Source organism: Saccostrea cucullata, unplaced genomic scaffold, assembly GCF_032062105.1.
Source record: "Saccostrea cucullata isolate Sc308-1 unplaced genomic scaffold, CSIRO_AGI_Scuc_v1 ctg769, whole genome shotgun sequence".
NCBI classification, from domain to species: Eukaryota; Metazoa; Mollusca; class Bivalvia; order Ostreida; family Ostreidae; genus Saccostrea; species Saccostrea cuccullata.
The window spans coordinates 360599-386989 of NW_026935864.1; the positions used below are offsets into that span (position 1 = coordinate 360599).

Below are 26391 nucleotides of genomic sequence, written 5' to 3' on the forward strand. Positions count from 1 at the left end.
TCGTCGAAAAACATTTATTAAAAACACTACTACCCGCTGAATGATATAATAAATATTGCATGTGTTAACCCAGCAGGCACACAACATTGAATAAACTTTGAATCAACGTTGTTTTTCTATGTAGATTCAACATTGATTTTATGTTAGATTTTGAAACTTTGTATCAACGTTGAAGTCTTAACATTGAATCAACATTGATAATCAACGTTGATTAAATGTTGAAAAACAGTTGATTCAACATTTATTCAATTATTTCTTTTAGAAGGGGGGGGGGGTGTCATATAGTATTAACATACTTCCTTAAAATTTGAATCATTTTATTGCACGGTTGCTAAGATGCCTTCATAATTGCTGAAGGAATAGCGACCCTCTAATAAATAGTAATACTATTGGACTTTTACGAGAAGCACTGACTTCTACAGTTGAAGTTTACTTGGACATTTAAACTTGTATCATGTACGGAAATACAGAATTGATAATGCATAAGAAAACCTTTCTTGTGGTCATAGGTATGGTGTTAGGGGTACTAACATGTGAAGACTGGGAGCTGAGGGTAGGTCGTTGTCGTTTACTTTAAGGACAACTTATATGTGCATTGAAATAACCCGTTATTTCCGTTAAATAAGTGTTGAGCTAAATATTTATATCGTAAAGGAGCTACCGTACATAGCCCTAGTGTAAACGTAAGCGTCAACTGTAAAAGTCAGCGTTCCTCGTAAAAGTCCAGTCAAAGATTTCTTTATCAGTTTTTGAGACCTCTGAATGGTCAATTTGATAAGATCAAACATTTGATGGAAACATTACTTTCTATTTCTTTTGCAAATTTCTTTGTAATTGTTTTATATTATTTAACAATAAAACATTTAAATCCAAAATCAAATGCCACATAAATTGAATAAGTTGTATCTTTTTAGGTCTCATTTTAAAAATGGTTTAATATTTCAAGTACTTAATACAGTACTTTAATAAGAATGATTTTTTTTTTCACATGGAGAAATATTTAGAAGAAAGATAACTCCTCATTACAGATATATATTTTTTTCTTACAACCACATACAACATTGTGATTTTCTGACCTAGGAAACATCGCTTCATGATGTTTTCGAACATGATTTAAATAGCTATAATAGTAAGTATTATTTTCATATGCACCTCATGTATTATATTTAATGTGGTAATAAATCGTCACTCTTTCAAATCTCTGTGTTAAATTTCTTCATTTCTTCAGCGCTGTATACTTCAGACTATTTTCGATGTGGCTCTAATGTTATTGTTGTTTATGAAAATCAATATAACAAATTTAAAACTTTCTAAGGTGAAATTTATAGCAGAGAGTCGGGACCCCTTAAATGAAAACATACGGTATATCTCTATATGAAAAAAATTATATATTGTAAACAGTAAGTATTTAATTTCCTATCAATAGTTAATTGTGTTACAATAATTTTCACCAAAATACATTTTATAAATTAATCATGTTACAAAACTCGAGCATTTACAAACGTTTTGTATTTTCACATGTGATCATGAAATAGCCCAATACATGAAACCATTCCAAGGTAAGATGCAACTTTTGATGCACCAGATATGCATTTCGACAAATTATGTCTCTTCAATGATACTAGTACTCTGACATGCGGAAATGTTTTCTTTAAAGAGTATTTTTTTTTAAAATCTTGGTGTTGAGTCCTGAGGTTTGTGATATGCTGTCTTTTTGAATATTTTTCGGATGTCCTACTGCGTAACCTCTTAATTCGTACTTTGGCAAATTCGTACTGAATTCATATTTATCATTGATTGTGTAAAATTTCTATATTTACCATCCTTGTTAGTTATAAAAGTTAGGAATGATATACGGTAGTGCGACTTTGTCAAGTCCTACCTCGTTATGGTCCGACATTGTTATAGTCCAACACTATCATAGTCCAAAATATATATCAGCGAAAAATAGGATTGGCCCGCTCAGCGAAGATCCGACGTTGAATCAATGTTGGCAATTCAACTCAATTTGAATTCAATGTTGATTCAACGTTAAATTTTCAACGTTGAAAAGTCAACGTTGAATCAATATTGTATCTAGATTTATCAACGTCTAAACCCAACTTCAACTAATATTCAACGTTTAAACAACGTTGTGTGCCTGCTGGGAAGTTGAGTTATACTCAACAACACGCAATATTTATATATTGTTGATCAGCATATGGTTTTTAATATCATTTTTATAGATATTAAAGATCAGCTACAAGAGTTACATGTATACATGTTATGCAGTAAATCCTTATCGTTATCATCTTTCCACATCTATTGTGAATTCAATCTTAACAACTGTAAACATATTTTTTTCCTTAAAATTTATGACAGAATAATATTTGCATGTTTTTACTTCATCTGGACTTCTCAGAGGTTTATATAATCCTTTTCGTATATTTATATCGGAATGTTAGATATTTATATCGTCTTTTATATATGACTGATATAATAATCTTTAAATATTGCTAGTCAACAATACTGTATCAAGGGGATTTATTTATTTTTTGGGGTGGGGGGTTACTCCGTAAAGTCCTGCCATCATCAAGATTTTTTGCTTTAGCTTTGATCCTGAATTACTGTATCAATATAATTTTTTGAGAGGAAATTTACTCTGTAGATTCTTATGATGTTGCAATTAGTTATTAATACTGTTTCAATCATTTTTTGGGGGGTGAAATTTACCCGTAAAATCTCACCATCAGTGTTGTTGCTTAAGCTTTTCAGAAGAAATTTACCCTGTATATTTTTGCTACATGTATCTTACCGATGTTTCAAGTCATAAATGCTTTTATTGTGTTTGAGGGGATTTACCCCGTAAAGTATTGCTATTGTTTTATGTAAATATGTATTGTCAGTATTCCCTTAAAATGTTTTTAAATCCCTTTGGTTTTGACGCTAGATCGTCTTTATTCTAAAACATTCTAAATTTTCACCATCTTTCTAATAAATATCTTATAAAATCTGTTTTCTGTTTGGTTTTGTAAATACCTGTTGGAAAATGCTTAAAAAAGAAAAAAAATTGTTTTGATTTTGGAATGCATAAGCCATAAATTCGGTATTCCGTTATCAGATTGTGCAAATGCCATTAAGAGGGCATATGATTCTGAATGGGGTAGAGGATGGATTTCTTTTTTTGAGCTTGATTATTTATTGCATGTTTTCTGTTTTAATCATGCCCATAAATTCTGAGTGGGTAAGTCTATGGGTTTTCTAACTATTCTACAGGTGCATTTCATGTGATATGAATTATTATTGCTTACCACCAAACCTGGCCTATTGACCTAGGAGTTTGACCCACTTTTGCCAAAATTATCAAAATTTGACTTTTGCCTTAAGTTAATCACAGGTGGGGCTAGGGCTTTCATACTTGATATAGGTTTTTTTAAGTGTGTCAATACATGTACCTTTAAAGGTGTATGGTTTTTTTCCTTTTGACCTTGACCTTAAACTTTGACCCACTTTTAAAAAAGTTTAATCTTGGTCATAACTTTAGAATTGTGAGTTCTAGGGCTTTCACATTTCACAGATTTAATTCTTATGACAAGACCCTCCTATGGATACCAACAAATCTGACCTTTTAATCTTGACCTTGAAGTTTGATTTGCTTTTTGAGAAAGTTCAAAAGTCTTTCTGTTCTGTAGTTATACAATACCAGATAAAGTAAATAAGAAGAATTACCAAATCATGATGCAATTTACTACAATTTTTTGTGTTCAGTATGAAGTATTGTCTTCCATTTTGCGAACGAGATTTTCAAGTAAAAAATTTGTTAATTTTGACAGTAACATGTACGACAAGAACCATAACAGTTACAGCTTTTTTATGTATTTCAAAATGAGAGTAAAATTTGATATAGTAATATATTTGACAGGAAGTTTTATCAGGAATATTTCAAGCATTATCGAAAGTTACCATAGATTATTCCTCAACCGATGACTTTGAACGTCTGGACTGTCTTCATGTCAAAATTAAATTCAAGATGTGCATTTTTTGTTTTAAGTTGAAGAACATTTTCATGCTATTAGATACAAGTCAACTAGTGCATATTTGTAAGTGATACAACACCAAAACTTAAAAATAGTTTCAATTTGAATAACGAAGATTATGGATCAGCTTTTAGATAAAAGTTAAGTAGTGCAGTTTTGATAGAGATATAACGCCAAACATTGTAAATGATTTCAGTTGCTTTTGAATAACGAAGATCATGGACCACAATATTCACCACAATACTCACATAGTAACTAAGAGTAACTTTAATGCTTAAGCTTCAAGTTGTTGTTCTTATTCATATTTTCAAAAAAGTTTTATCACTTTATTTCCCCATGCAGGGACTTTCTCACCGTTTTTGAAAGTGTGTGAACAATCCATCATTAAGGCTTTTAACTGACTACCGAAAAAAATAATCATGACATTTGCCAAAAGTAAGTTCAGAACATGCTTATAGCGAAGGGACGAATCAAAAAGTTTGAATCGTTATACATGTAAGAGCATCTTCAAAATAACGTTTGCTTGCCCTTGTAAGATTATTGGGTCAGTAGGCAATTGGAAAAACGTTTTTCCCAGAAATTTAAAACATATTTGTTGAGGGGATAAGAGTAAAACAGTTTTAAAAAATACTGTGTCCTGGAATGTAAAAAAAGTATTGAGTCAGACCATCTTAGTCAGCCGTTCGGGAGAGGGCAACCAATTTGAAAAAAAATTCAAACATGGCCTAAGTGTAATTCGTTAAATCAGTTAAGTTGACGTTACGTTTTTCATTTTAAGGAAAAGAAAATCAATTCGCTGTCACAAGCATAATTTCATTAATAAGATGTTAGCTATAACCGTTTTTTACTGTAATTGTTGAATGCAAGTTTTACAATGTATCCAATGTGCATGATATGTCATTCATACATATAGATGTTCTGTGACAGGTCCCTTTTGGTGATGAATCAAGGCTAGCAAAGCTTCAACCACTGAAGAGTGAAGATATTACGATTCACTTCCAGTCTCACCCTCAGAAATTGGCTGTTCTTGACCTACAGCTCTCCTCCTTAGTTTTGTTTTGTAATTCCTAACTTCACTTTGAATAATCTATGAATTGTATTGGTTGTTGACATAGTAAACATATTTAAACAGTAAAAAGTCTGTAAAGAAGACAAACTGGAACTAAAATTTTCTTTTGTTTAATAGTGATTACATTTTTTTTGGAAAATTATTAGATGATATGGACACAAAGAGATTTTGAAATTCTCAAATTATTTATGCCATCAAAACATTTACAGGTTGGGCGTCAGTGATTGGAATAGCTCGGGAATTTGAGATAGACATACACCCCAGGGGCTCTTAGGATTTATCAGAGACTCCCCATGTTGAGGGAGGCCCATACTATCCATAGAAAAAGGATGGGGAATTCATTTAAATACAGAGGGAACAAATCTAAACTGCTGCTTTCAAAGGGAGAACGATTATAATGTTATGTGTGTTATTAAAAATCAAAATGAAAAATAAAGCTTATGCCATATACCTGTTTTTTTTCTTCAAGTGATCAAGTTGTAATCCCTCAAAAAATCTCTATGAATATTCGGAATTTTAATTCACAGTAGAAAAATGTAAAATGATTTATCAAGAAGAGGCCCATGGGCCCCATCGCTCAACTGAGCACTGTGGCTGGGAAAAAGTAGAAATTGGTTTATTATTGAATAGTGTATATCCAAAAGAAAGTCCCATGACCAATCATGGCTTTGCTATTCTTGATAAGATGATTTTTTAAAAAGAATTTTCTTCTATGTAAAACTCTGATTGGTCATTGTGGCCCCGCCCTACCCCCGGGGGTCATGATTTGAACAAACTTGAATCTACACTACCTGAGGATGCTTCCATATAAATATGATCAATTATAGCTTTGTTATTCTTGAGAAGAAGACTTTTAAAGAATTTCCTATATATTTGTATGTAAAACTTTGGTCGGCCATTGTGGCCCCGCCCTACGCCTGGGGGTCATGATTTGAACAAATTTGAATCTACACTACCTGAGGATGCTTCCATATAAGTTTGATCAATTATGGCTTTGTTACTCTTGAGAAGAAGATTTTTAAAGAATTTCCCTATATATTTCTATGTAAAACTTTGGTCGGCCATTGTGGCCCTGCCCTACCCCCGGTGGTCATGATTTGAACAAACTTGAATCTACACATCCTGAGGATGCTTCCATATAAATTTGATCAATTATGGCTTTGTTACTCTTGAAAAGATTTTTAAAGAATTTCCCTATATATTTCAATGTAAAACTTTGGTCGGCCATTGTGGCCCCGCCCTACCCCCGGGGGTCATGATTTGAACAAACTTGAATCTACATACCTGAGGATGCTTCCATATTAATATGATCAATTATGTCTTTGTTACTCTTGAGAAGATTTTTAAAGAATTTCCCTATATATTTGTATGTAAAACTTTGGTCGGCCATTGTGGCCCCGCTCTACCCACGGGGGCATGATTTGAACAAATTTGAATCTACACTACCTGAGGATGTTTCCCCATAAGTTTCATCTTTCCTGGCACAGTGGTTCTTGAGAAGATTTTTTAAAGATACCACCAAAGTTTTATTAATTCCCAATTATCTCCCCTTGAATGAGGGCGTGGCCCTTCATTTGAACAAACTTGAATCCCCTTTACCCAAGGATGCTTTGTGGCAAGTTTGGTTGAAATTGGCCCAGCGGTTCTTGAGAAAAAGTCGAAAATGTGAAAAGTTTACAACGACGACGACAACGACGACAACAACGAGAACAACGACGACGACAAACAACGGACAAATTGTGATCAGAAAAGCTCACTTGAGCCTTTGGCTCAGGTGAGCTAAAAATACTAGCAATGAACAGATTAATGATCCTTGGTTAAGTTTCTTTGTGTGGCCAGTTTTTTAGCTCACCTGAGCCGAAGACTCAAGTGAGCTTTTCTGATCACATTTTGTCCGGCGTCCGTCTGTCTGTCCGTCTGTCTGTCTGTCTGTAAACTTTTCACATTTTCGACTTCTTCTCAGGAACCGCTGGGCCAATTTCAACCAAACTTGCCACAAAGCATTCTTGGGTAAAGGGGATTCAAGTTTGTTCAAATGAAGGGCCACGCCCTCATTCAAGGGGAGATAATTGGGAATTAATGAAAATTTGGTGGTATGTTTTAAAAATCTTCTCAAGAACCACTGTGCAAGGAAAAATGAAACTTATGGGTAAACATCCTCAGGTAGTGTAGATTCAAATTTGTTCAAATCATGACCCCCGGGGGTAGGGCGGGGCCACAATGGCTGACCAAAGTTTTACATAGAAATATATTGGAAAATTCTTTAAAAATCTTCTTCTCAAGAATTGCAAAGCCATAATTGATCATATTAATATGGAAGCATCCTCAGGTAGTGTAGATTCAAGTTTATTCAAATCATGACCCCCGGGGGAAGGGGCGGGGCCAAAATGGCCGACCAAAGTTTTACATACAAATATATAGGAAAATTCTTTAAAAATCTTCTTCTCAAGAATAGCAAAGCCATGATTGGTCATGGGACTACTTTTGGATTTAAAGTTTTCAATAATAAACCAATTTCTACTTTTTCATAACCACAGTGCTCAGGTGAGCGATGTGGCCCATGGGCCTCTTGTGTTTTATTTTAGCAATTTGACTAAAATCAGAGAGGAGGAACTCAATGAAAGAATCTTTCAGAAAATTTTTATTCATAGTTACCATCGAAAAAACATACATAAAAAACTATGTAAATGAACAGAAAGACGTATTTCACTAAAGTCCACTTTTGTTAAGTTTTTTCTTAATTAGGTAAAAAAAGTAGAATTTTGAAATTTTGCTTTAATATCTGTCAATGATCTTATTGGACGTATTAAATACACACTGACAACTTTGTCAAGGTATGTCAAATTATCACTGTCAATTTCAATTAAAACCCCAAAGTACAGAAGTTAAAGGAAAATTAACTGTTGCAGGAAAAAAACATGCACATACATAACATAGCTATATTTTCAGTCTAACGTTTTCTCAGACGTCTGTGACAAATTGTACCCGCCCATTTCATTGTCCATCATCAAATGTTTTGAAGAATCAGCTAGAAATGGCGTTATCTTCATATTTCCAATCTCATTAGTTACTCTAAGTTAACGTCCTGTGGTCTAAGTCCCAAATTAAAAAAGCTAACATTCTTTTGTTAATATTTATGTCTTTCATTTATCATACAAAGTACATTTATTTATACAAAGTACATTTATCTATATAATAAATATCATTATATTGATAATGATCAAAATTTGATTACTGATCATAGTATGTTAATGGAGCCAAATACTTTTTAAGACGTATTATCAAAATGTTAACACTTTATAAACATTTGCAGTCTACTGTACGTTGAGGGTATATTATCTTCATACAAGTCTGTTTACAACTTTTTAAAAAAGTGCCGCTTCCTGGCCTACAACTCTTTAAATTATGACAGAAACATTGAGAAACATATTTCTTTTTAGATGTACACATTTCCCTGTAATTGTTGTTTAACCCATCTTTTTCTAATGTGTGTAGCTTCCTGTATTCCATGAAATGGTTCCTGTTTGAGCGATTCTTCAAAAGACTCTAAAGCCCCGTGTAAGTCTCCCACAACATGCTGACAGATTCCTAGTATCTGCCAGGATAGGTCTCTCCTAATTGAAGGAATATATCTCCCATCATCATAGAGCAGCATTGTCTGTAGGTCTGTCAGTGACTGTAAACACTGAGATCTATGATCTAGTCTATAATGAGATAGCACAGACAACATCTTGAGCACAACAACCGGTGGTATTTGTAGGATTTTCATTCCATTTTGTTGACTCACAAACTGTTCTAAATATAATTCTTCAAGACAGGGGATATTATCAATTAAATAAACATCATCCACCCAGGCTATTTTCATTCTTCTAGACAAAGTGAGTTTACCTAGAGCTTCATTGTACCTTTGCCTATCATTATTGAATCCATACATAATAAAGTCCTTTGACAGTCTTTGTTTAGTGAGATAACATATTTTTTAGAGTATTATCATACCTTCCTGTTCTATAGATATACAATGCAAAATATAATAAATAAGACACAGTATCCAGTCTTGCTGCCATTTTTAACATTCCACAAATCATTGTATCTAAGTAATAGATATTTGTATGCCTGCATAATGAAGCACTGTTTGCCATTATGAAGGCTAAACGAGAAAGAGTCTGAGCAGTACAGTACTGTTATTTTAACAACTGGTTTGATGGTATTTGTACTGATAATTGAGTTTGTGTGGTGATTGATTTTCAATAGATATATTGTTCCCATATATTATCAAAAGAAAAACTAACAAATCTAAAATGCTGCTTTCAAAGGGAAAACGTTTATAATGTTATGTGTGCTACTTAAAATTAAAATGAAAAATGAAGCTTATTTCATATACTTAGTATTTGTTTTTTAGCTCTACAGGTCAGAACCAAAAGAGCTAATGGGAGAGTAAGGTATCCTTTGTCCGTTCATCCGTCTAGCTATCTGTCTGTCTTTAAAGGGTCTGATCAAATTTTAAAACTAAAATGTATGAAATTTTTCTTTGCCAAATGATAGTTGACAGCTAAAGATATCATATCTGAAAATTTAAGTTATATCTGATGCCTTATTTGTTGACCCTTAGCCTCCTTATGTTTGCTTGTCTGCAAACAGTTTTTGAAAATGCTGCTCCTGCTACAGTGTTTGTCTACTTTGAATATAACGTGGCACACAAATATATACACTATTTGAGGTACATGCATGTAATTCTGTGTATCGATTTTTGATTTTGATGAATGGTGTTGCCATGGTCACTAAAAGTAGCAATTTTTGTGAAATAATTTAAAATGCTACTTCTCCTACAGGTTTGGTCTGATTTTTAACTCTTCTGAGCCAAAGGCTCAAAGAGCTAATGCTATGGCCATTTGTGCGGTGTGCGTAAACTTTTTAGAATATGGGCCATAACTCAAGAACCCCTTGGCCAATCACTTTCAAATTTGTCACAGGGTATCCTTGACCCAAGGGCTACCATTTATACTAAAATAAGGGTTTGGAAACTTAAACAAGGGGAGATAATCAGGAAAACAAAAGCAAAAGTACTGGTTGCTAAAAAATCTTCTTCTCCATAACCGCCAGGCAGTTTTTCACCAAACTTACATACATTAAGGATCAGGATATGTCGAAGATTAAAATTTGCACGGGGAATTACCCTGGGGCAAAGGTCGTGCTCTCAAGGTCACTTCAAAGTTGACCTAAATTTACAATTAATAAAGACGTGTATATTTTGCTTACTATAAGGACTAGGATCATCAAATCTTGTAAGTTGATGCATCTTACGACTTCACATCATATTAACTCAAAAGTAGGTCACGGTGACCTACTTTTTAAATTTTGCGGGGATTTGTTTTCAAATTGATTTGAAGGCATATTTTGGACACTTTAAGGCCTATGATCATCAAACTTTGTCAGTTGATGCATCTTGAGTCCTAAAACGATGTCAACTTAAACGTAAGTCACCGTGACCTACTTTTTGAACTTGATGACTTATCCTTTTAAAAACATTAAATCCCATTATTTCAGACACTGGGAGGTTAAGAATCATCAAATCTTGTACTTTGGTGCATCTTGGGACCTTAAAACATATTAATGAAAAAGTAGGTCATTGTGACCTACTTTTTGAATTTTGCTGACATTTGTTTTCAAATTGTTTAAAACGCATATTTTGATTACCTTAGGACCTACGATCATCAAACTTGGTCAGTAGATGCATCTTGGGTCTTTGAAAAATGTCGACCAAAATGTAGGTCACAGTGACCTACTTTTGACATTATATGGCTATATTTAAGGATCTCAGGCACTTATTGGGTAAGAATGATCAAACTTTGTCAGATGATGCATTTTGGGTTTTCGGAAAATGTCGACCAAAAAAGTAGGTCACGGTGACCTACTTTTGAATATCTCGTATTAGCTTAAAATCATCAAACTTTGTCAGTTTAGGCACCCTGGGTTTTCGGAGAATGTCGACCAAAAAGTGGGTCACTGTGACCTACTTTTCACATTTTATGGCTATATTTAATTATATCTGGTACTAATTGGCTCAGAATCATCAAACTTTGTCAGTTGAGGCATCTTATTGTTTCATTGAATGTGTAACAAGAAGTAGGTCATCTCAGGTACTTAATCGCTTAGAATCATCAAATTTTGTCAGTTTAGGCATCTTGGGTTTTTGGATATTGTCGACCAAAAAGTAGCTCACCGTGACCTACTTTTGACATTTGATGGCTATACTTAATTATCTCTGGTACTAATTGGCTTAGAATCGTAAAACTTTGTCAGATGATGCATCTTGGGTTTTCAGAGAATGTTGACCAAAACGTAGGTCATGGTGACCTACAATTGAATCTCAGGTACTCATTTAATTAGAATCATCAGTCTTTGTCAATTAATGTATCTTGAGTCCTCAGAAAATTTCAATCAAAAGGTAGGTCAATGTGACCATTTTATGGTATTTTATAATTATATTATAATATCTTCAGTCTTAACTGGCTAAATATTATCAAACTAATAACCTTGTAAGTTGATGCAATTTGGGTCTTATGATACTAATAGAGTTGGCGGCTTCTAATAGAAGTGATAGATTGTACAATTTATCAGAAGAGCGATTCAAGGCCCTTGGGCCTCTTGTAATATAATGCAGCATGCAAGTAGAGAGCAGGAAAGCTGACACTTAGGTAGAAGAATCAACGGGTTTTGTAGATTTAAAATTGTTTAAATCATGACCCCGTTAGGGCAGGTCCACAATAGGGAATCAAAGTTTTACATTGAAATATGTAGGAAAAAAGGCATCCTTGGGTTGTCTAGCTGATAAATCGTTCAAACGATAAATCGTAACCCCTGGGGTAAGGCAGGCCACAATAGGGAATTGAAGTTTTACATTGAATTATTAATTACGAACAAAAAAAATCTTTTCAATAACACTGAAACTTATGTGGTAGCATCCTGAAGTAGTGTATATGCTACATTTTCCACATTAAGACACCTGGAGACTGTGGTGTCACAATAGGTATTACAAGGCGGAAAGGATTAGATGACTTGTGGCCCCCGGTAAATTGACAAAAAATTAAATGCTTAAATTTTACTCGAATTTTTTATGTAACTAATCACTGATATGTGTACCTTTGTAGAATACTATTTTCAACAAAAATGGAAACGTGATTTGAAAGATATAGATTTTTATTGGCGTAGAAATATCATGTTTACACCCAATTCCCATTGCAGTTTAACCCCGCCCCACTCTTTGAAGCCCTTAAAATATACGAACGCAGGTAGGTACAATTTTCTCCTTTGGCTGGTCACTGTATTTTATTGAAATCTACCTATATGCGAAAGGAGAAAATTGCACCTAAGTGTGCTCACATGCTTTTTATTAAAAAATTGTAAAATCGGGCTGGCCTTTCCCATTATGAACAGATCGACTGAACTTGATTTTCTGACGTAAGAATGAATTCATATGCTAATCGAGGCACTGGCGATACTTTCTAACTGACCAATCAGCTAAATGAAATTCGTTACGAGTGAGTACCACAAAAATACTATGGAAACATGCTTGGAATTTTACTGCTTTCCAATAATTTGTTCATGCATTTGAGTCACAGATTAGACACGGATCTACATAAGTGCAATTTCCGAGATCACAGTAAAATTTATATACAGTTACAAACAATTGATAAATATAGTTAGTTTAAAGTTTTGTAGCGTATTTGATGTGCAATTTGCGAGATCTACACAGTGAATACAAGTTTTAAGCGCATTCCTTGTCCTAAAAACCGTAAATGCTGAAAATAAATGCGTATTATTAAGTATAAACAGCCTTGGCTGACCATTATAAAAGTTTGAAATGTAGAAAACTATAACAGATTAATTCACCTAAATTACGTGTCTGTGATAGAAATGTAAACGTAGTAAACCAGCATGTTTTGTTGTTCTGTCATCGGATTGGACAATGACTATGTTGCGAAATAACAAAAATAGCCATATAAGGTCTTCTTGGACACGCATATCCCTCTATTGTACTAAGACCCGCCCATTCTCTTGTCATAAAAGAACATTTTCACAAACCTGGCCGAATTCAGCTGTGCTATAGGGTCTAAAAAATCAAAGATAATGCAGAAATCCTTATAATTAAAATGTGCCTGAACTATTGAAACTATTCAAAGGGCGTCGTATTTATTCACTCATGTTTGAAAACTACCAATATCGTCGTAGATTAAAGACAATTCGTCATGGAAAAAGGGGCCCCAGATAGCAGTTATGTCACATCATCCTTTGATAAATAACAGCTTGGCCAGTTTTATCAGGTGAGAAATGAGTCCCATGTTTCTCTTGTTTCTTCCTTTGTTATAAGTACAAACCAGTAGAGCTACAGCGTCGACAAAGACGTCTATTTTAAATGATCTAAATGTAATACGCTTAAAAATCTCTTTGTGTTTTTACAGAATTTTACTTCACAATAGTAAAATATTAGGTGAAACATCATCAGTGAACAATATAATGCCTTTTTTTTTTTTTACAGAACTGTAAATCTTAATTGTTTTTAGGTCCTGCATTGATTACCTCCAGATTATTTAGACGTATTAAAATATGTACATGAAATAAACACTATAGATCTGCAAGATAGAGTAAGATCATTGTTTTGTATATCTCGACGACAAAGCCAAATATTATGGAAGATCTTTTACAATTTACGGTTTGCAAATATGAATTGAATTGCCAGACTTTTTAAAGAATTTTCATCATTACAAAATTAAGATTAAAGAAAGTGGTTATTATAAGAAATATTGGAGAAAATATTCAGGTATGTATATACACAATTCCTTTGTAGTTTTACAGCATTTAATTTTGAAGATGCATTGTTACAACGCACTTTGAAAAATTACGCACTTTGAAAAATTTTTTCAAAGTGCGTTAAATTTGGGACCAAGGTAACGCACTTTGAAAAAATGAAATTTCTTTTCAAAGTGCGTTAATATTGACCATATTAACGCACTCTGAAAAAATGTAAAGCTTGATCAATATTCTTACAAATAATCGGTTTGATAAATAATTGACCCTGGTTGGATAACTTTTTGGTGATAAGATCACTTCAGGACCTGAGATATTTACGTTTTAAATATTTTAGGTTTTGATAAATACAGTTATTTTAAAAGGGAAATGGGTCTTTTAGTAAAAATAGAGATGATTCTTTAATATCTTAATTTCGTTTCTTGTTAAAAGAAAAAGTTCTAATCTGTAAAAAGTAGATGTAGGAAGTGGGGGGGGGGGGGGAGAGACTAAAAGTGAACGCTTAAAGCTTAGCCATTTATCTTCAGAAAAAGGGGTAATCTGATTTTTCAAGTCTCTGAAAATTCTTTCTCATACGTTTTACTGTGATTAAAAATTTCTAGTTTTCATCTGCTTTAAGTTAATACAATTATTGATAGTTTTCAATGTCATACCGGTAATGTAAATACATATCCATTTTGGGGTAGGTTGAGTTGTTACCGACGCCTGTGAATTGAAAGAGAAAGAGTTAGGCTGAGAGATCTTCTACCCGACTTCTCCTCTTCTCGACGGGAGTAAAACAATTCATAAGTTTTTGCCAGATGAATAACACTAAAATAGAATCGTTCCATTACTTAAATCTATATTCAGAATTTTTGTGTATACATATTTTTTTAAAAGTGCGTTAAGTGTCTCAATGGTAAAATATATTGATGTAAACTCTTAACGCACTTTGAAAATTTTTTTGAAAAGTGCGTTGATTTAGTCCCAAGAAGACGGTACGGTTTGAGCTTTATTGTGCCCTAAAAAATTATTGTTCTTAAAACTTATGAAATTGGCTTTAACAATAGTTAAGTAGATGAATATGATAAATCATTAAAGAATATGGCATTTTGAAGAGCCTTTTTTGAAATATGACGTCATTGATTTGGTACATTTTTAAGTTAAATGCAGAAATGCCTCAAAATGACTCGTTTTTCTGCTAATTTTCCTTTAGAAAATAGTGTTTCCCACCGTCGCCCGCTTTAATTTTTGGATATATTGTGCAAACAGCTATGAAAAATCACATATCTCAAAATCTTTCCGGGCGACGGTGGCAGAGTATGTTTTCTAAAAGAAAATTCCACTGAAAGTTGATGTCTTCTGCAACTTTTTAAGAAAATACAGGGAAATGCACAAGTTAATGACGTCACAATTAGCATTTAGGAGGTCATATGAGAAATACCATTTGTGTATTCTTACTACCCAGAATTCCTATGATTCAGAAAGAAAGAATTTTAATTTCTTATATCACTTTCATATTTGAGAAAAATATAGGGCCTGATTTGTATTGAAACTGTACCTTCTTCTATAACGCACTTTGAAAAATTTGTCAAAGTGCGTAATTTTTTCAAAGTGCGTTGCCATAATGCATTCTCCAAATATAAATTATTATCATATTATAGAGTTTTAAATTCAAGTCTAATTGAAGTTGAAGGTTTTTTTTATTATCATCATACAGTTACGTTTTATTTGTGTCCTTTACAATTATATCAAACAAGTGACGCTTCAATTTTTGACCTACAACACTTTAAATTACGATAGAAACATTGTAAAACACATTTCACATGTGTACATTTCTCTGCAATTGTTGTTTTACACATTCTTTTCTAATATCTGTAGCTTCTTTTATTTTATTGAATGCTTCCTGTTTTAGCGATTCTTGGTAAGACTCTAAAGCCCCGTGTAAGTCTCCCACAACATGCTGACAGATTCCTAGTATCTGCCAGGATAGGTCTCTGATACAAAGAGGAACATATGTCCCATCATCATGGAGCAGCAGTGTCTGTAGGTCTGTCAGTGACTGTAAACACTGAGATCTATTACCTAGTCTATAGTGAGATAACACTGACAACATCTCTACCAAAAGAAAAGGTGATAAATGTAAGATTGTCTGTCCATGTTGTTTACATAAATTCTGTTCTAAACATAATTCTCCAATACAGGGGATATAAACATAACAGGACACATCCTCCATCCAGGCTATTTTCATTCTTTGAGATAAAGTCAGATTACCTACATCTTCATTGTACCTTTGTCTATCAACAGTTTTTTGATACATAATACAGTCCTGTGACAACCAACAATTTTGTTTCTGAACATGTTATTCTGTGGAATGAAAAAATTAGGAAACGCTCCACTGTAAACACATTGAAGAATATATTTTAAAAGCATCCAAAAACAATTCAATAAGTTAGCTGGGTACCATCTAACTTGTCCTGATTGCATCATCCAAAACATTGTGGTCTTCATGAAATATGAACACAATAATTGTTCCTTTCTGTAGTTAATAACTTCCTTCAGATATATTTTCAGCAGTCCGTAACATAGAAATTGTGTATGATTCATGGTAAACACTAATTGTTGCTCGGCTTGAGAAAACGATAATCTCCATTCCAATTCGTCAGAAGTCATATCAAATTTACTACCAATCGGCACACAGTGACATTCATTTTTTAGGATTTTTTCTAACACAGATACCGGCGGCCAAGTGTGCCTTTGGCATCTGTCAACCCAACTTCCTAATAGTTTAGGCCAAGGAAATGTGGCTAAACAATAAGCAAAATCTAATTCAACAGTTCCAAAGAAACCACTACAACAGGGACCGTGGAGTTTAAAATTTTCAATTTTTGTAATAATCTTATGGTTCTGCTGAAAGTGTTTTTCTCTCCACAGACGGCTAGATATATAAGCACAGCCATTACAGAGAACAAGAATACCAGTATTTGTATTGATTCTGTGTTGTGTTGGTGACAGAAGGCGCAATCTGACAAATCCTGGCGGTGTGTCAGAATCTTCCATTAGCATTATGATATGTTTTGTTGTATTATAAAACCGAGACTGGGAGATGTCAGTTATTACTTTAAAATTACAACTCCAGATCATTGTATCGATGTCAGATGATTCCAACCTAAATCCCTCTCTATGACTACCACTTTCAATTTCACTAGTACCTGTACCTCTGTTACGAACAGGATTCATTATCATCTCATCCATGTCCTTGATGTCCCTTCTGATGGCTACTTCTGTCGGTGTCCCTATCTTACGACACAGACCAACATACAGGACCTCTGATAGACGGGGAATATGGTCCATCCTGTAAATAAGTTATGTTTATATTATATAAAGGAAAAAAATACTTAAAAGTACCATTTCTGAGAATTACAAACTGTTTTGTTAGATTTTCACATTCGTATTTTAAAATAAACGTATACATACACGTAACACTTATTAATTAGGCTCCTTATATTGTCTTTGCAAATGGAAGTCTGTTCGTAATTAATAAGATTAAGAGAAAATCCCAGAAAAAAATGGTCCTTTGTGTTAAGCAATATAACACTCGTAAACGAAAGGAAATAAAAGTTTCACATTACATGTATATGTACAAAAATAATTTTATTTCCTTATCGGTACATTCTTTTATAGAATAGTTATATCCAAGAATATATTAATAAGTTTTTTTAATTATTTTCTTTGCTTGCAAATTTGAGTAAAAAATGAACAAATTAAATAAAGAATATTTTAACACAGCTACATTCGCACACGTAAAAAAAAAAAAAAAAAAAAAAAAAAAACCACAACAGAAGGGTATTTATGAATTTTGGGTAATAAAGGTCTAAGCCAGATTTCCTTCATTTGTATCGACTTAAAAATTAATCAGCGATCTGTGTTAATGTCTAGGTTACTTCACATTTACGTCAGATTTTTAAGTTTGATATTAGACTCCACCAACTTTTCTTGTTCTTGTACTGATCTTGTACCGAACAAAATAAATAATTGTCACGGATTTTGTTGTTTATGTTTTTAGAGAAATCTCAACAAAGATTACATTTTAAAGCTGTTACTTAATACATGTACAAAATTTTCCTGTATTCAAAATGGATTTATAGTTCTTAACTTTGTTCATTACTAACTTAGTATAACAATGTTCATGTTTCATGCCCCGAACATCGAATACAACTCCATTTAATTAAAATTGATGGGTTAGGTTAAATTTTTTGCAGACAAACAGAGAGACAGACAGATAAATAGGGCAAAAACCAATAGATGCAATTATACCCCTCAATCTTCGATTTCGAGGGCATAAAAATAAATATCCAGCATAAGCCGGGATAAGTTGGTCTGATGAGATTACAAAACCATTAATAAACTGAAGATAATAGAAATCATGTATTGTTGGTTCAGAGACTTAATTTTTTACCCCACGGTTACCTGAAAGGGGGATGGGGTGATGGTCTAAGAAACAGTTGTGTTATTAACCTTTAGATCCTCAATATGTCAAAAATCTACGATGCATTTTTACAGACTAATAGAACGCGAGGGTGGAGGGGGCATTCCCCCTCCTTTTTCTGAGTTTAGTAATTTGCAATAGTGTTTTTAAAAAGATTATGATAGTACCTCTTTACATTGCTGTAAGATTTAGCACTGTGCTATTCCAGGATTTTGACATTTAATGAGTTCCTCCCTATTTTCATGATCCGTTATTTTTTTTTTATTTTACATTTCATGTAAAATTAGCCACGCCCCTGCAGTAAGAACTTAATACAGTGTATTAGTAATTAACATTCGACCTTTCAAAAGCCTGTTTTTTTTTGAAAGGGGGGTTCAAGGTTCACTGTTGTGTCCCTTTAACACCCCTACAGAATCTCAAGCAAAGAGACACGCACTCGTATGGAAAGATATATAAGGTTGTGGTAGTAAATAATATCTTTGTTTTAGGTCCCTTTTTTAGGTACCCCAGTCCGAAAAAAAAAGAAACACATTTCAAAAACTACTGAGGTCTTTTGCAGCATTTCTGAAGAGTACAAAGAATTTTCTTTTAGAATTTGACAAAATGTTTGGGATGGGGTGCGGGCGAGGTTTAAAATAAAGAGTAGATGTTAGTTCCTTCAAAAGATATAATCAAAAAATGGTACATTAGATAGCCAACACATGCAGCTAATGATCGAGGCAATCTGATATCAAATTAAACCTCGCATGTTACATCATATAAAAGATATATAAAAATAAGTAGAGTATTTTCTACCATTCTTTCAGAAAAAAAATTAAGTGATAGTGAAGGTGCATGAATCGAGGAAACTTAATGTGTAAGAATATATCAATTCAATACAATAATTTTAGTTAGTAGTATAAATATTTATTCTCTGAAAAGTTTATCCTCTCTCTCTCTCTTTCTCTCTTTCTCTCTCTCCACTTGGCAAAAAATGAAGGGGGGGGTTTCCAACACCCGGATTCCCCCTATGGATCCGCCAATGTAACATTTACGTAGTAGTTAATATGTGTGTATGTATCCAATGTATTTGCTATTTTTTTAAATAAAATATTAACTGCACATTTGTGTATGAACCACTGAACCATTGATTTCTTACCTGAAATTATTGACCAGTTTTGACTGGTATTAATGTCACTTTTTAACAGTCCCCAATGTACATGTATTAACAAATATGTGAGAATAGAGAATATATTAATTTACCCAATCAGGGCCCATTTGGACATATACTCTTAAATCACATTTTCGTGGGGTCAATTTTTGTTTTTGTGGTTTGAGGAAAAACTCTTGGTTCGAGTGGATTTGATTTCGTGGATGTAGAAACGTTGAGTAGCTATATGTATGTCACGTTTTACAATTGGTGTTGAGCGTGAATTCGTGGGTCTTTTCACACCTCGAATAAACGAAAATTAAACCCCCGAACATTTGTGATTTCACAGTATATTACATATACAAGATAATTAAAAAGAGCATATGATTTTAATTATTTACAAAATGTGATGTAATAGTTGTATTCACATATTTTTAGGACATGTATATACTTAATCAATTTATACATGGTTCATAAGTTGAGATAATTGCTAACATGTAAAATTTAAATTCATATTGTAAAATGTAAACAAGTACCACCGTGTACCATAATGCAAAAAACTATACATATACAACAATTTATACTGAATAGATATGTTTCACTAAATTGCAAGAGATACCACGGGACAGTGCATTGGTACTTTAAAAAGCACCATGTTTGCATATCTTATGACCAAAGTAATATTTATTAAGTGATTGAGAATACAATTTTTTAAATTTGATTATACATGTAGAAGACACATTATATTGCACCCTTAATCAATTTATAAGGGGAATAAGAACTTTCTTAATTCAGTACATACAGTGTTTTTCTTTTAATGTAAAAATTTACATGTGTATACCTATTATTGAAATTTCAAATTATTTGAATTAGTATTTTATATTGCTCTTCTAGTTCTCAAACAACTGAAGGCACTTCAATAGTTTCACAGTTTAGAACCCACAATAACTAATTTTCATTATTTAAATAAGCAAAATTGAAATAGTGCCTTTAATAGAATTCAGATGAGTCTTTTGTTCTGTAACAAAACTCAAACATTCAAAAAGTGTGTTTTTCAGCTTCAATTACATTCATTGAACATTTAGTACACAGTCATGATCTCTATAGGAAAGCCAAAAATATGTACATCTTATAGCTGTATAATTATAATGATTCTTAATCAATGAATAGTAGTCCAGTCAAATTGTCATAAACCTTAAACAAATTTCAACTAAATTTGTTTCTTTATTTATAATAAGTAAATTGTATTCATTCTTAAGTTTAAATTTCAATAGTGCACTGAAGATATAAGATCTGGGAATCTTAAATACGTTTAAACTTAACGATATATTGTTGAAATCTTAGTACGAGATCCGAGGGAATTTTACGTTGAAACATAACAATTTGGACCCGAAATATTTTGAATATTCCATTGCATATTTCAATTTGCCAAACAACTCGACAAGCAAATAATTTCTTTAAGTATGAACAAATAACCAAGACCGGTTAAGTATAACAGTATAACAGTTAACCTGAGTATGTTTTATTCATGAGGAAACTGATCTGTTAATAAATAAACTGTGCGGATTCATGTTTTAACCTTGAATTTAACATTACTACGAAATGGTTAACGAATTACAAGCTACAAACTTTTTAGTCGATAGTTGGTTTAATCGAACGATAGTCAATTACTCGATTATATGTTGACATTCCTAATTATAATTGATACTTTTCGATGTTCTTGACTTTTGACATGCATTGAAGAATTGAGTTAACAACATAGGACTTAGCCTTAAATATCTTATCAAATCTCAATTAATATTAGACAATAAATAATTAATTCATTCCAGCCTCCGGCTCAATATTATGGAGGACAAAGATGTATTGTTATAACCATAAAAAATCTTAAAGATTCGTTCTCTCTCTCTCTCTCTCTCTCTCTCTCTCTCTCTGTATATAAGTGTTCTACGAGTTTTAGATTTACTCAGCTAAAATGAGAAAACAGGAAAATTACAGTAACGAAAACACAGGGAACTATAATTTTCACTACTGTTATAAAAAGTAATTTATCTAGAATTCTTGTTGAGGGTGAAGTACAATTTCGGTTTCCTTCCCTATATAATTCTTGTATTTAAAGCCAAAATTAGCTGATAACAAGAATTTGAGAATGGGAATTTCCAGCTTTGTAGGAAAAAATAAGACGTTGATCCAGGGGTTGTATCCAAGAATACTGATCCGGGTGGAAAAATTTTCCAACGTTGAATATTGAACATGGGTTTATTTTTACAACATTGAAAATGAGAGATTGAAAAAAACCAAAGTAAATAAATGTAATATACCTCAGGTCATTTTTTACAGCTTCATATTTGTCATTGCATACGACCTAAACACTCTGAGAGTTGACCCTGATGAATATTTACCCCAACAATGGAGATTTGAACAGTAACGCTTGTACGCATCTTTGAAATGGGAGTTGTTTGAAACTCTTTATTATTTAATCTATTTATTAATATTTTGTCTTTTGACTTTTCATTTTTTCCAGAATAATAAGAATCGGTCTCATATATTCACGAATTGATCAGTAGAATATATTTCACTGTTTTATATGATTTCAAATACATAACTTTCACATTTTCGAAATGTTATCTCCCTTTCGGTGGTCAGATGGTGTACATTGTAGGACACGTCTATTTTCCTCTTTTATGATCAAATGTATTTGTCAGTGTGTTACAAGTTAAATATATATGAATATATTCATTATGTTTTCCAATACTATCATAATACAGAGACAAATAAAAAAATGTTCATATAGTTTAAAGGTCGAAAAATATAAGGTATATGTATAATACATTATTTTATCTCATTTTGAATAATTTTTACAACGCTTCACATGTTTGGTACTAGAATATCAAGTGGCAGGGCACATTTTCCTGTTGTTATAATGCTTTTGATTATATTCAACCTTTTCTGTAAATGCATTTTCCGCAATAGTTACCGTTCGTTAAACGAAAACTCCAAAGAGTAGTAGACGTCAGAGTAGCCTTGCTCACGCCACATTTCTATTGTTTTATCAGAGTGTCATGTGTCAAAGGATTTCTGTTACTTCACTTTCAAATTTAAAATCAATTTGAGAGCGGTCCCGAATTTGAAAGTTTATGTATTATTTTTCAGCTCTTTTGCATGTTTTCATGTAACAAAAAATTAAATGCATAGATGTTTGGGAAACATGAAGATTAATTCAGCCAAAAAGTATATTATGCTTGGGGGAAATGATTTTTCTTGGCGTAATGAATATACATACGTATATGCATTACTATAATGCAATAAATAGGTGTAAAGTTGCAAAAATATTGTGTGGAAAATGTGTTACGCAAACATGTCAAGAAAATGAAATTAATTTTTGCAAGAATGTGAAATTATGTTTTAATCATATGATGTAGAGTTTCCACATGAATTTCCGTAATATGAAAACAAAAGCACGCAATTTTATTTTGCAAGACGTACGTAGTGTTGCTTCTCTATTGTCAAATCACATTGTTATGGAATAGAATGTAAATAAATATCAGACCATTTTACCAATTTCCTCAAATCTTCTAATTCTTGAAATCAGTAGAAATCACCCATGCATAGAATTTTCTTTTGTTATATAATAATAACTTTTTAAAATGTCGTTTAATCCAATTGATTTCTTAGGAACAAGTCAAGCCAAGATTAGTTGTACTGTTTATAAATTTAGGAATAATGACTGATTTAGAGGATTTGTTACTGATTATTTTAAATCCACACAGAGATGACACCTGAAGAAATAAAACATCATCCCTTTTCGTAAGATTTCCCTTACTTTTACTTACTGAAACCTGAAACTCATGTCATCTGCCGTTGTTACTAGTATTTACTTAAACCTGACCACACTGCCTTCATCACTGGACTAGGAAGAATAGACTATGTGAAAATACTATATTAGCAAAATCCAAATTAGCAAATTAATTTGATGATCATTAAACAGCAAACTTTCTTATTTGATAAAAAAAAAAATCTTACCTTAGTCTTTTATAAGTGTCAATTCTTTAATATCAATGTAATTTTTCATATGACAGTAATCCCCCCCCCCTCTCCTCCGATTTTGAAATGTGAGGAAACAATTAATTCCTGTGTAGTGTTTTCAAAATATTCAAAATACAATTCATAATTAACATTCAAAGAAAAAATTCCAGATAATTAAAACATTAACATTTAGTTTGATTACAGGGAAACCAGGATATAATTTTGGTGATTTTATCAGCTCTAAGCTTCCTGTGTATGTGATGCCTAGTCATGAAGCAGAAAAGTTCTACAACAACAACAACATTGGGACAGATGTACTGGGGGTAGGTATCTCAGATTCAGAATTAAAACTGTCAAGAGAATCAGAAATTTATCAATGATATTTTAACATTGGGTAAATAAGGTACCTATCCCCGTCTGTAAAAAAACGTCAAAATTTCCAATAAATCCATATGTCTTCATATACTCATGCTCATAGATGTTCTGTTCCAGGTTCCTCTTGGTGATGAATCAAGGCTTGCAAAGCTTCCACCACTGAAGAGTGAAGATATTGGGATCCACCTCCAGGCCCACCCCCAGAAATTGGCTGCCCTTGACCTACAGCTCTCCTCTATAGGTTTGTTATGTAATTCATAACTTTATTTTGCAAGATTCATGAATGGTATTGGCTGTTGAGATTACAGTAAACCTATTTAATCAGTAAAAAGTCTGTAAAGAAGTCACCCATGTAGTAAATTTTCCTTTGTTAAATAATGATAACATTTTTGGAACGTATTTACGGAAATACTGTCTAGTTAGTGGAATATGCTTGGGCATCTAGAATAGCTGGAAACATTGGATATTGCATAATGGTCAAAGCATTTCCAATTATCCTTGATGACCCTGGCATACTCTTAAATAGACTGATTCTCTATATTTCCATTTCATTGTGAAATAAAATTGTAAATTTAGATGATAAAAATGTTGTCTAATAAATTAAAATTTGCACAAGTCCTCTTATGTCAGAAAGACAAACACAAAAAATTTACATGTACATTAGGCCTCCTTAGCTCCCGATGTATCGCTTGTCGAAATTTACATGCTGGAAGAATGATAAAAAAAAATCAAATCCATTAAATTTCAAAGAGTTACCGGTATCACAGAAAAAGCAACTAGAAATGGAAATAATCAAATATTAGATGATATAGAAACAAAGAGATTTTAAAATTCACAATATTTCTTATGCAGTATAAAATTCATTTACAGGCTGGGTGTCAGTGATTGGAATGGCTCGGGGATTTGAGATAGACATAGACGTGACACTGAGAGTTTACACCTCAGGGGCTCTTGGGACTTATCAGAGACCCCCGACGTTGAGGGAGGCTCAAGCTTTCCATAGAAAAAGGATGGGGAATTCATTCAAATACAGAAGGAACAAATCTAAACTGCTGCTTTCAAAGGGAGAACGATTATGATGTGATGTGTGTTACTAAATATGAATATGATAGATGGAGCATATTTCATATAAATGAAATTTGTTTTTTAGCTCTACAGGTCAGAACCAAAAGAACTAATGGGATAGTAAGATATCCGTTGTCCGTTCATCCGTCTAGCTATCTGTCTTCTTTTAATCTGTTTGTCTGCAAACAATTTTTGAAAATGCTGCTCCTGCTACAGTTTTTGTATGATTTGAATAAAATGTTACACACAAATAGATACACGATTAAAGGAACATGCATGTAATTCTGTGTATCGATTTTTGATTTCAATGGATGGTGCTGTCGTGGTTACTAAAAATTCAAATTTCGATGAAATACTTTGAAAATGCTACACCTCTTTCAGTTTTGGTCTGATTTTAATATAATGCTACATGCAAGTAGAGAGCAGGAAAGCTGAAACTTAGGTGAAAGAATCAGCGGGTTGTGTAGATTCTAAATCGTTCAATCATGACCCCAGGAGTTAGGGCAGGGCCACAATAAGGAGTCCGATTTTACATGGAAACATGTAGGAAAAAAGAATCCCGAGGTTGTGTAGATGATAAATTGTTCAATCGATAAATCGTGACCCCTGGGGTAAGGCGAGGCCACAATAGGGAATCAAAGTTTTATATTGAATTATATATGAAAAAATTCAAATTCTTTTCAAGAACCACCGGGAAAGAAAAGCTGAAACTTATGTGGAAGCATCCTGAGATAGTGTGTATTCTACATTTTCCACATTATGACCCCAGGGGAAGGGTGGGATCACAATAGGTATTACAAGGCGGAAACCTGGTAAATAACAGCATGCTCAGTTTTACTCAGGTGAGAGATGTGGCCCATGTTTCTCTTGTTTCTTCCTTTGTTATAAGTACAAACCAGTAGAGCTACAGCGTCGACAAAGATTTCTACTACTGATTTAAATGATCTAGATGTAATACACTAAAAAATATTTGTGTTTTACAGAATTTTACTTTACAATAGTAAAATGTTAGGTGAAACATCAAAAATGAACAGTAAAATGACTATTTTATTTAAATATGTACATGAAATAAACAATATAGATCTACAAGATTATACCAGATCAATGTTTTTTTTATATCTTGACGACAAAAGCCGAATATTATGGAAGATCTTTTACGGTTAGAAAATATGAAATACATTGCCAGAATTTTTAAAGAGTTTCCATCATTATAAACATGATAAAGTTAAGATTTTACATAGTGGTTATTATAAGAAATAATGGAGAAATTATTTAATTGATGTGGATACACAGTTCCTTTGTAGTTTTTATTTTGAAGATGCATTCTCAGAATAAACATTATAAACATATTATGGAGATTTTATTTCATGTCTACTTTAAGTTGAAGGTTTATTATCTTCATACAGTTACGTTTTATCTGTTTCCTTTACAAACAAGTTAT

At 32.7% G+C, this 26391-nt stretch overlaps 1 protein-coding gene across 1 annotated transcript in view; it reads left to right on the forward strand.

Annotated features, from left to right (window-relative positions):
- Positions 1–25895, forward strand: part of LOC134244093 (nitric oxide-associated protein 1-like) — a 39609-nt gene extending 13714 nt beyond the window's left edge. The window contains exon 8 of the mRNA XM_062726370.1: positions 24756–25895. Coding sequence (XP_062582354.1) covers positions 24756–24964 — 209 coding nt within the window. The 3' untranslated portion in view covers positions 24965–25895. The remainder of the gene's footprint in view (positions 1–24755) is intronic.
- Positions 25896–26391: the final 496 nt, after the last annotated feature.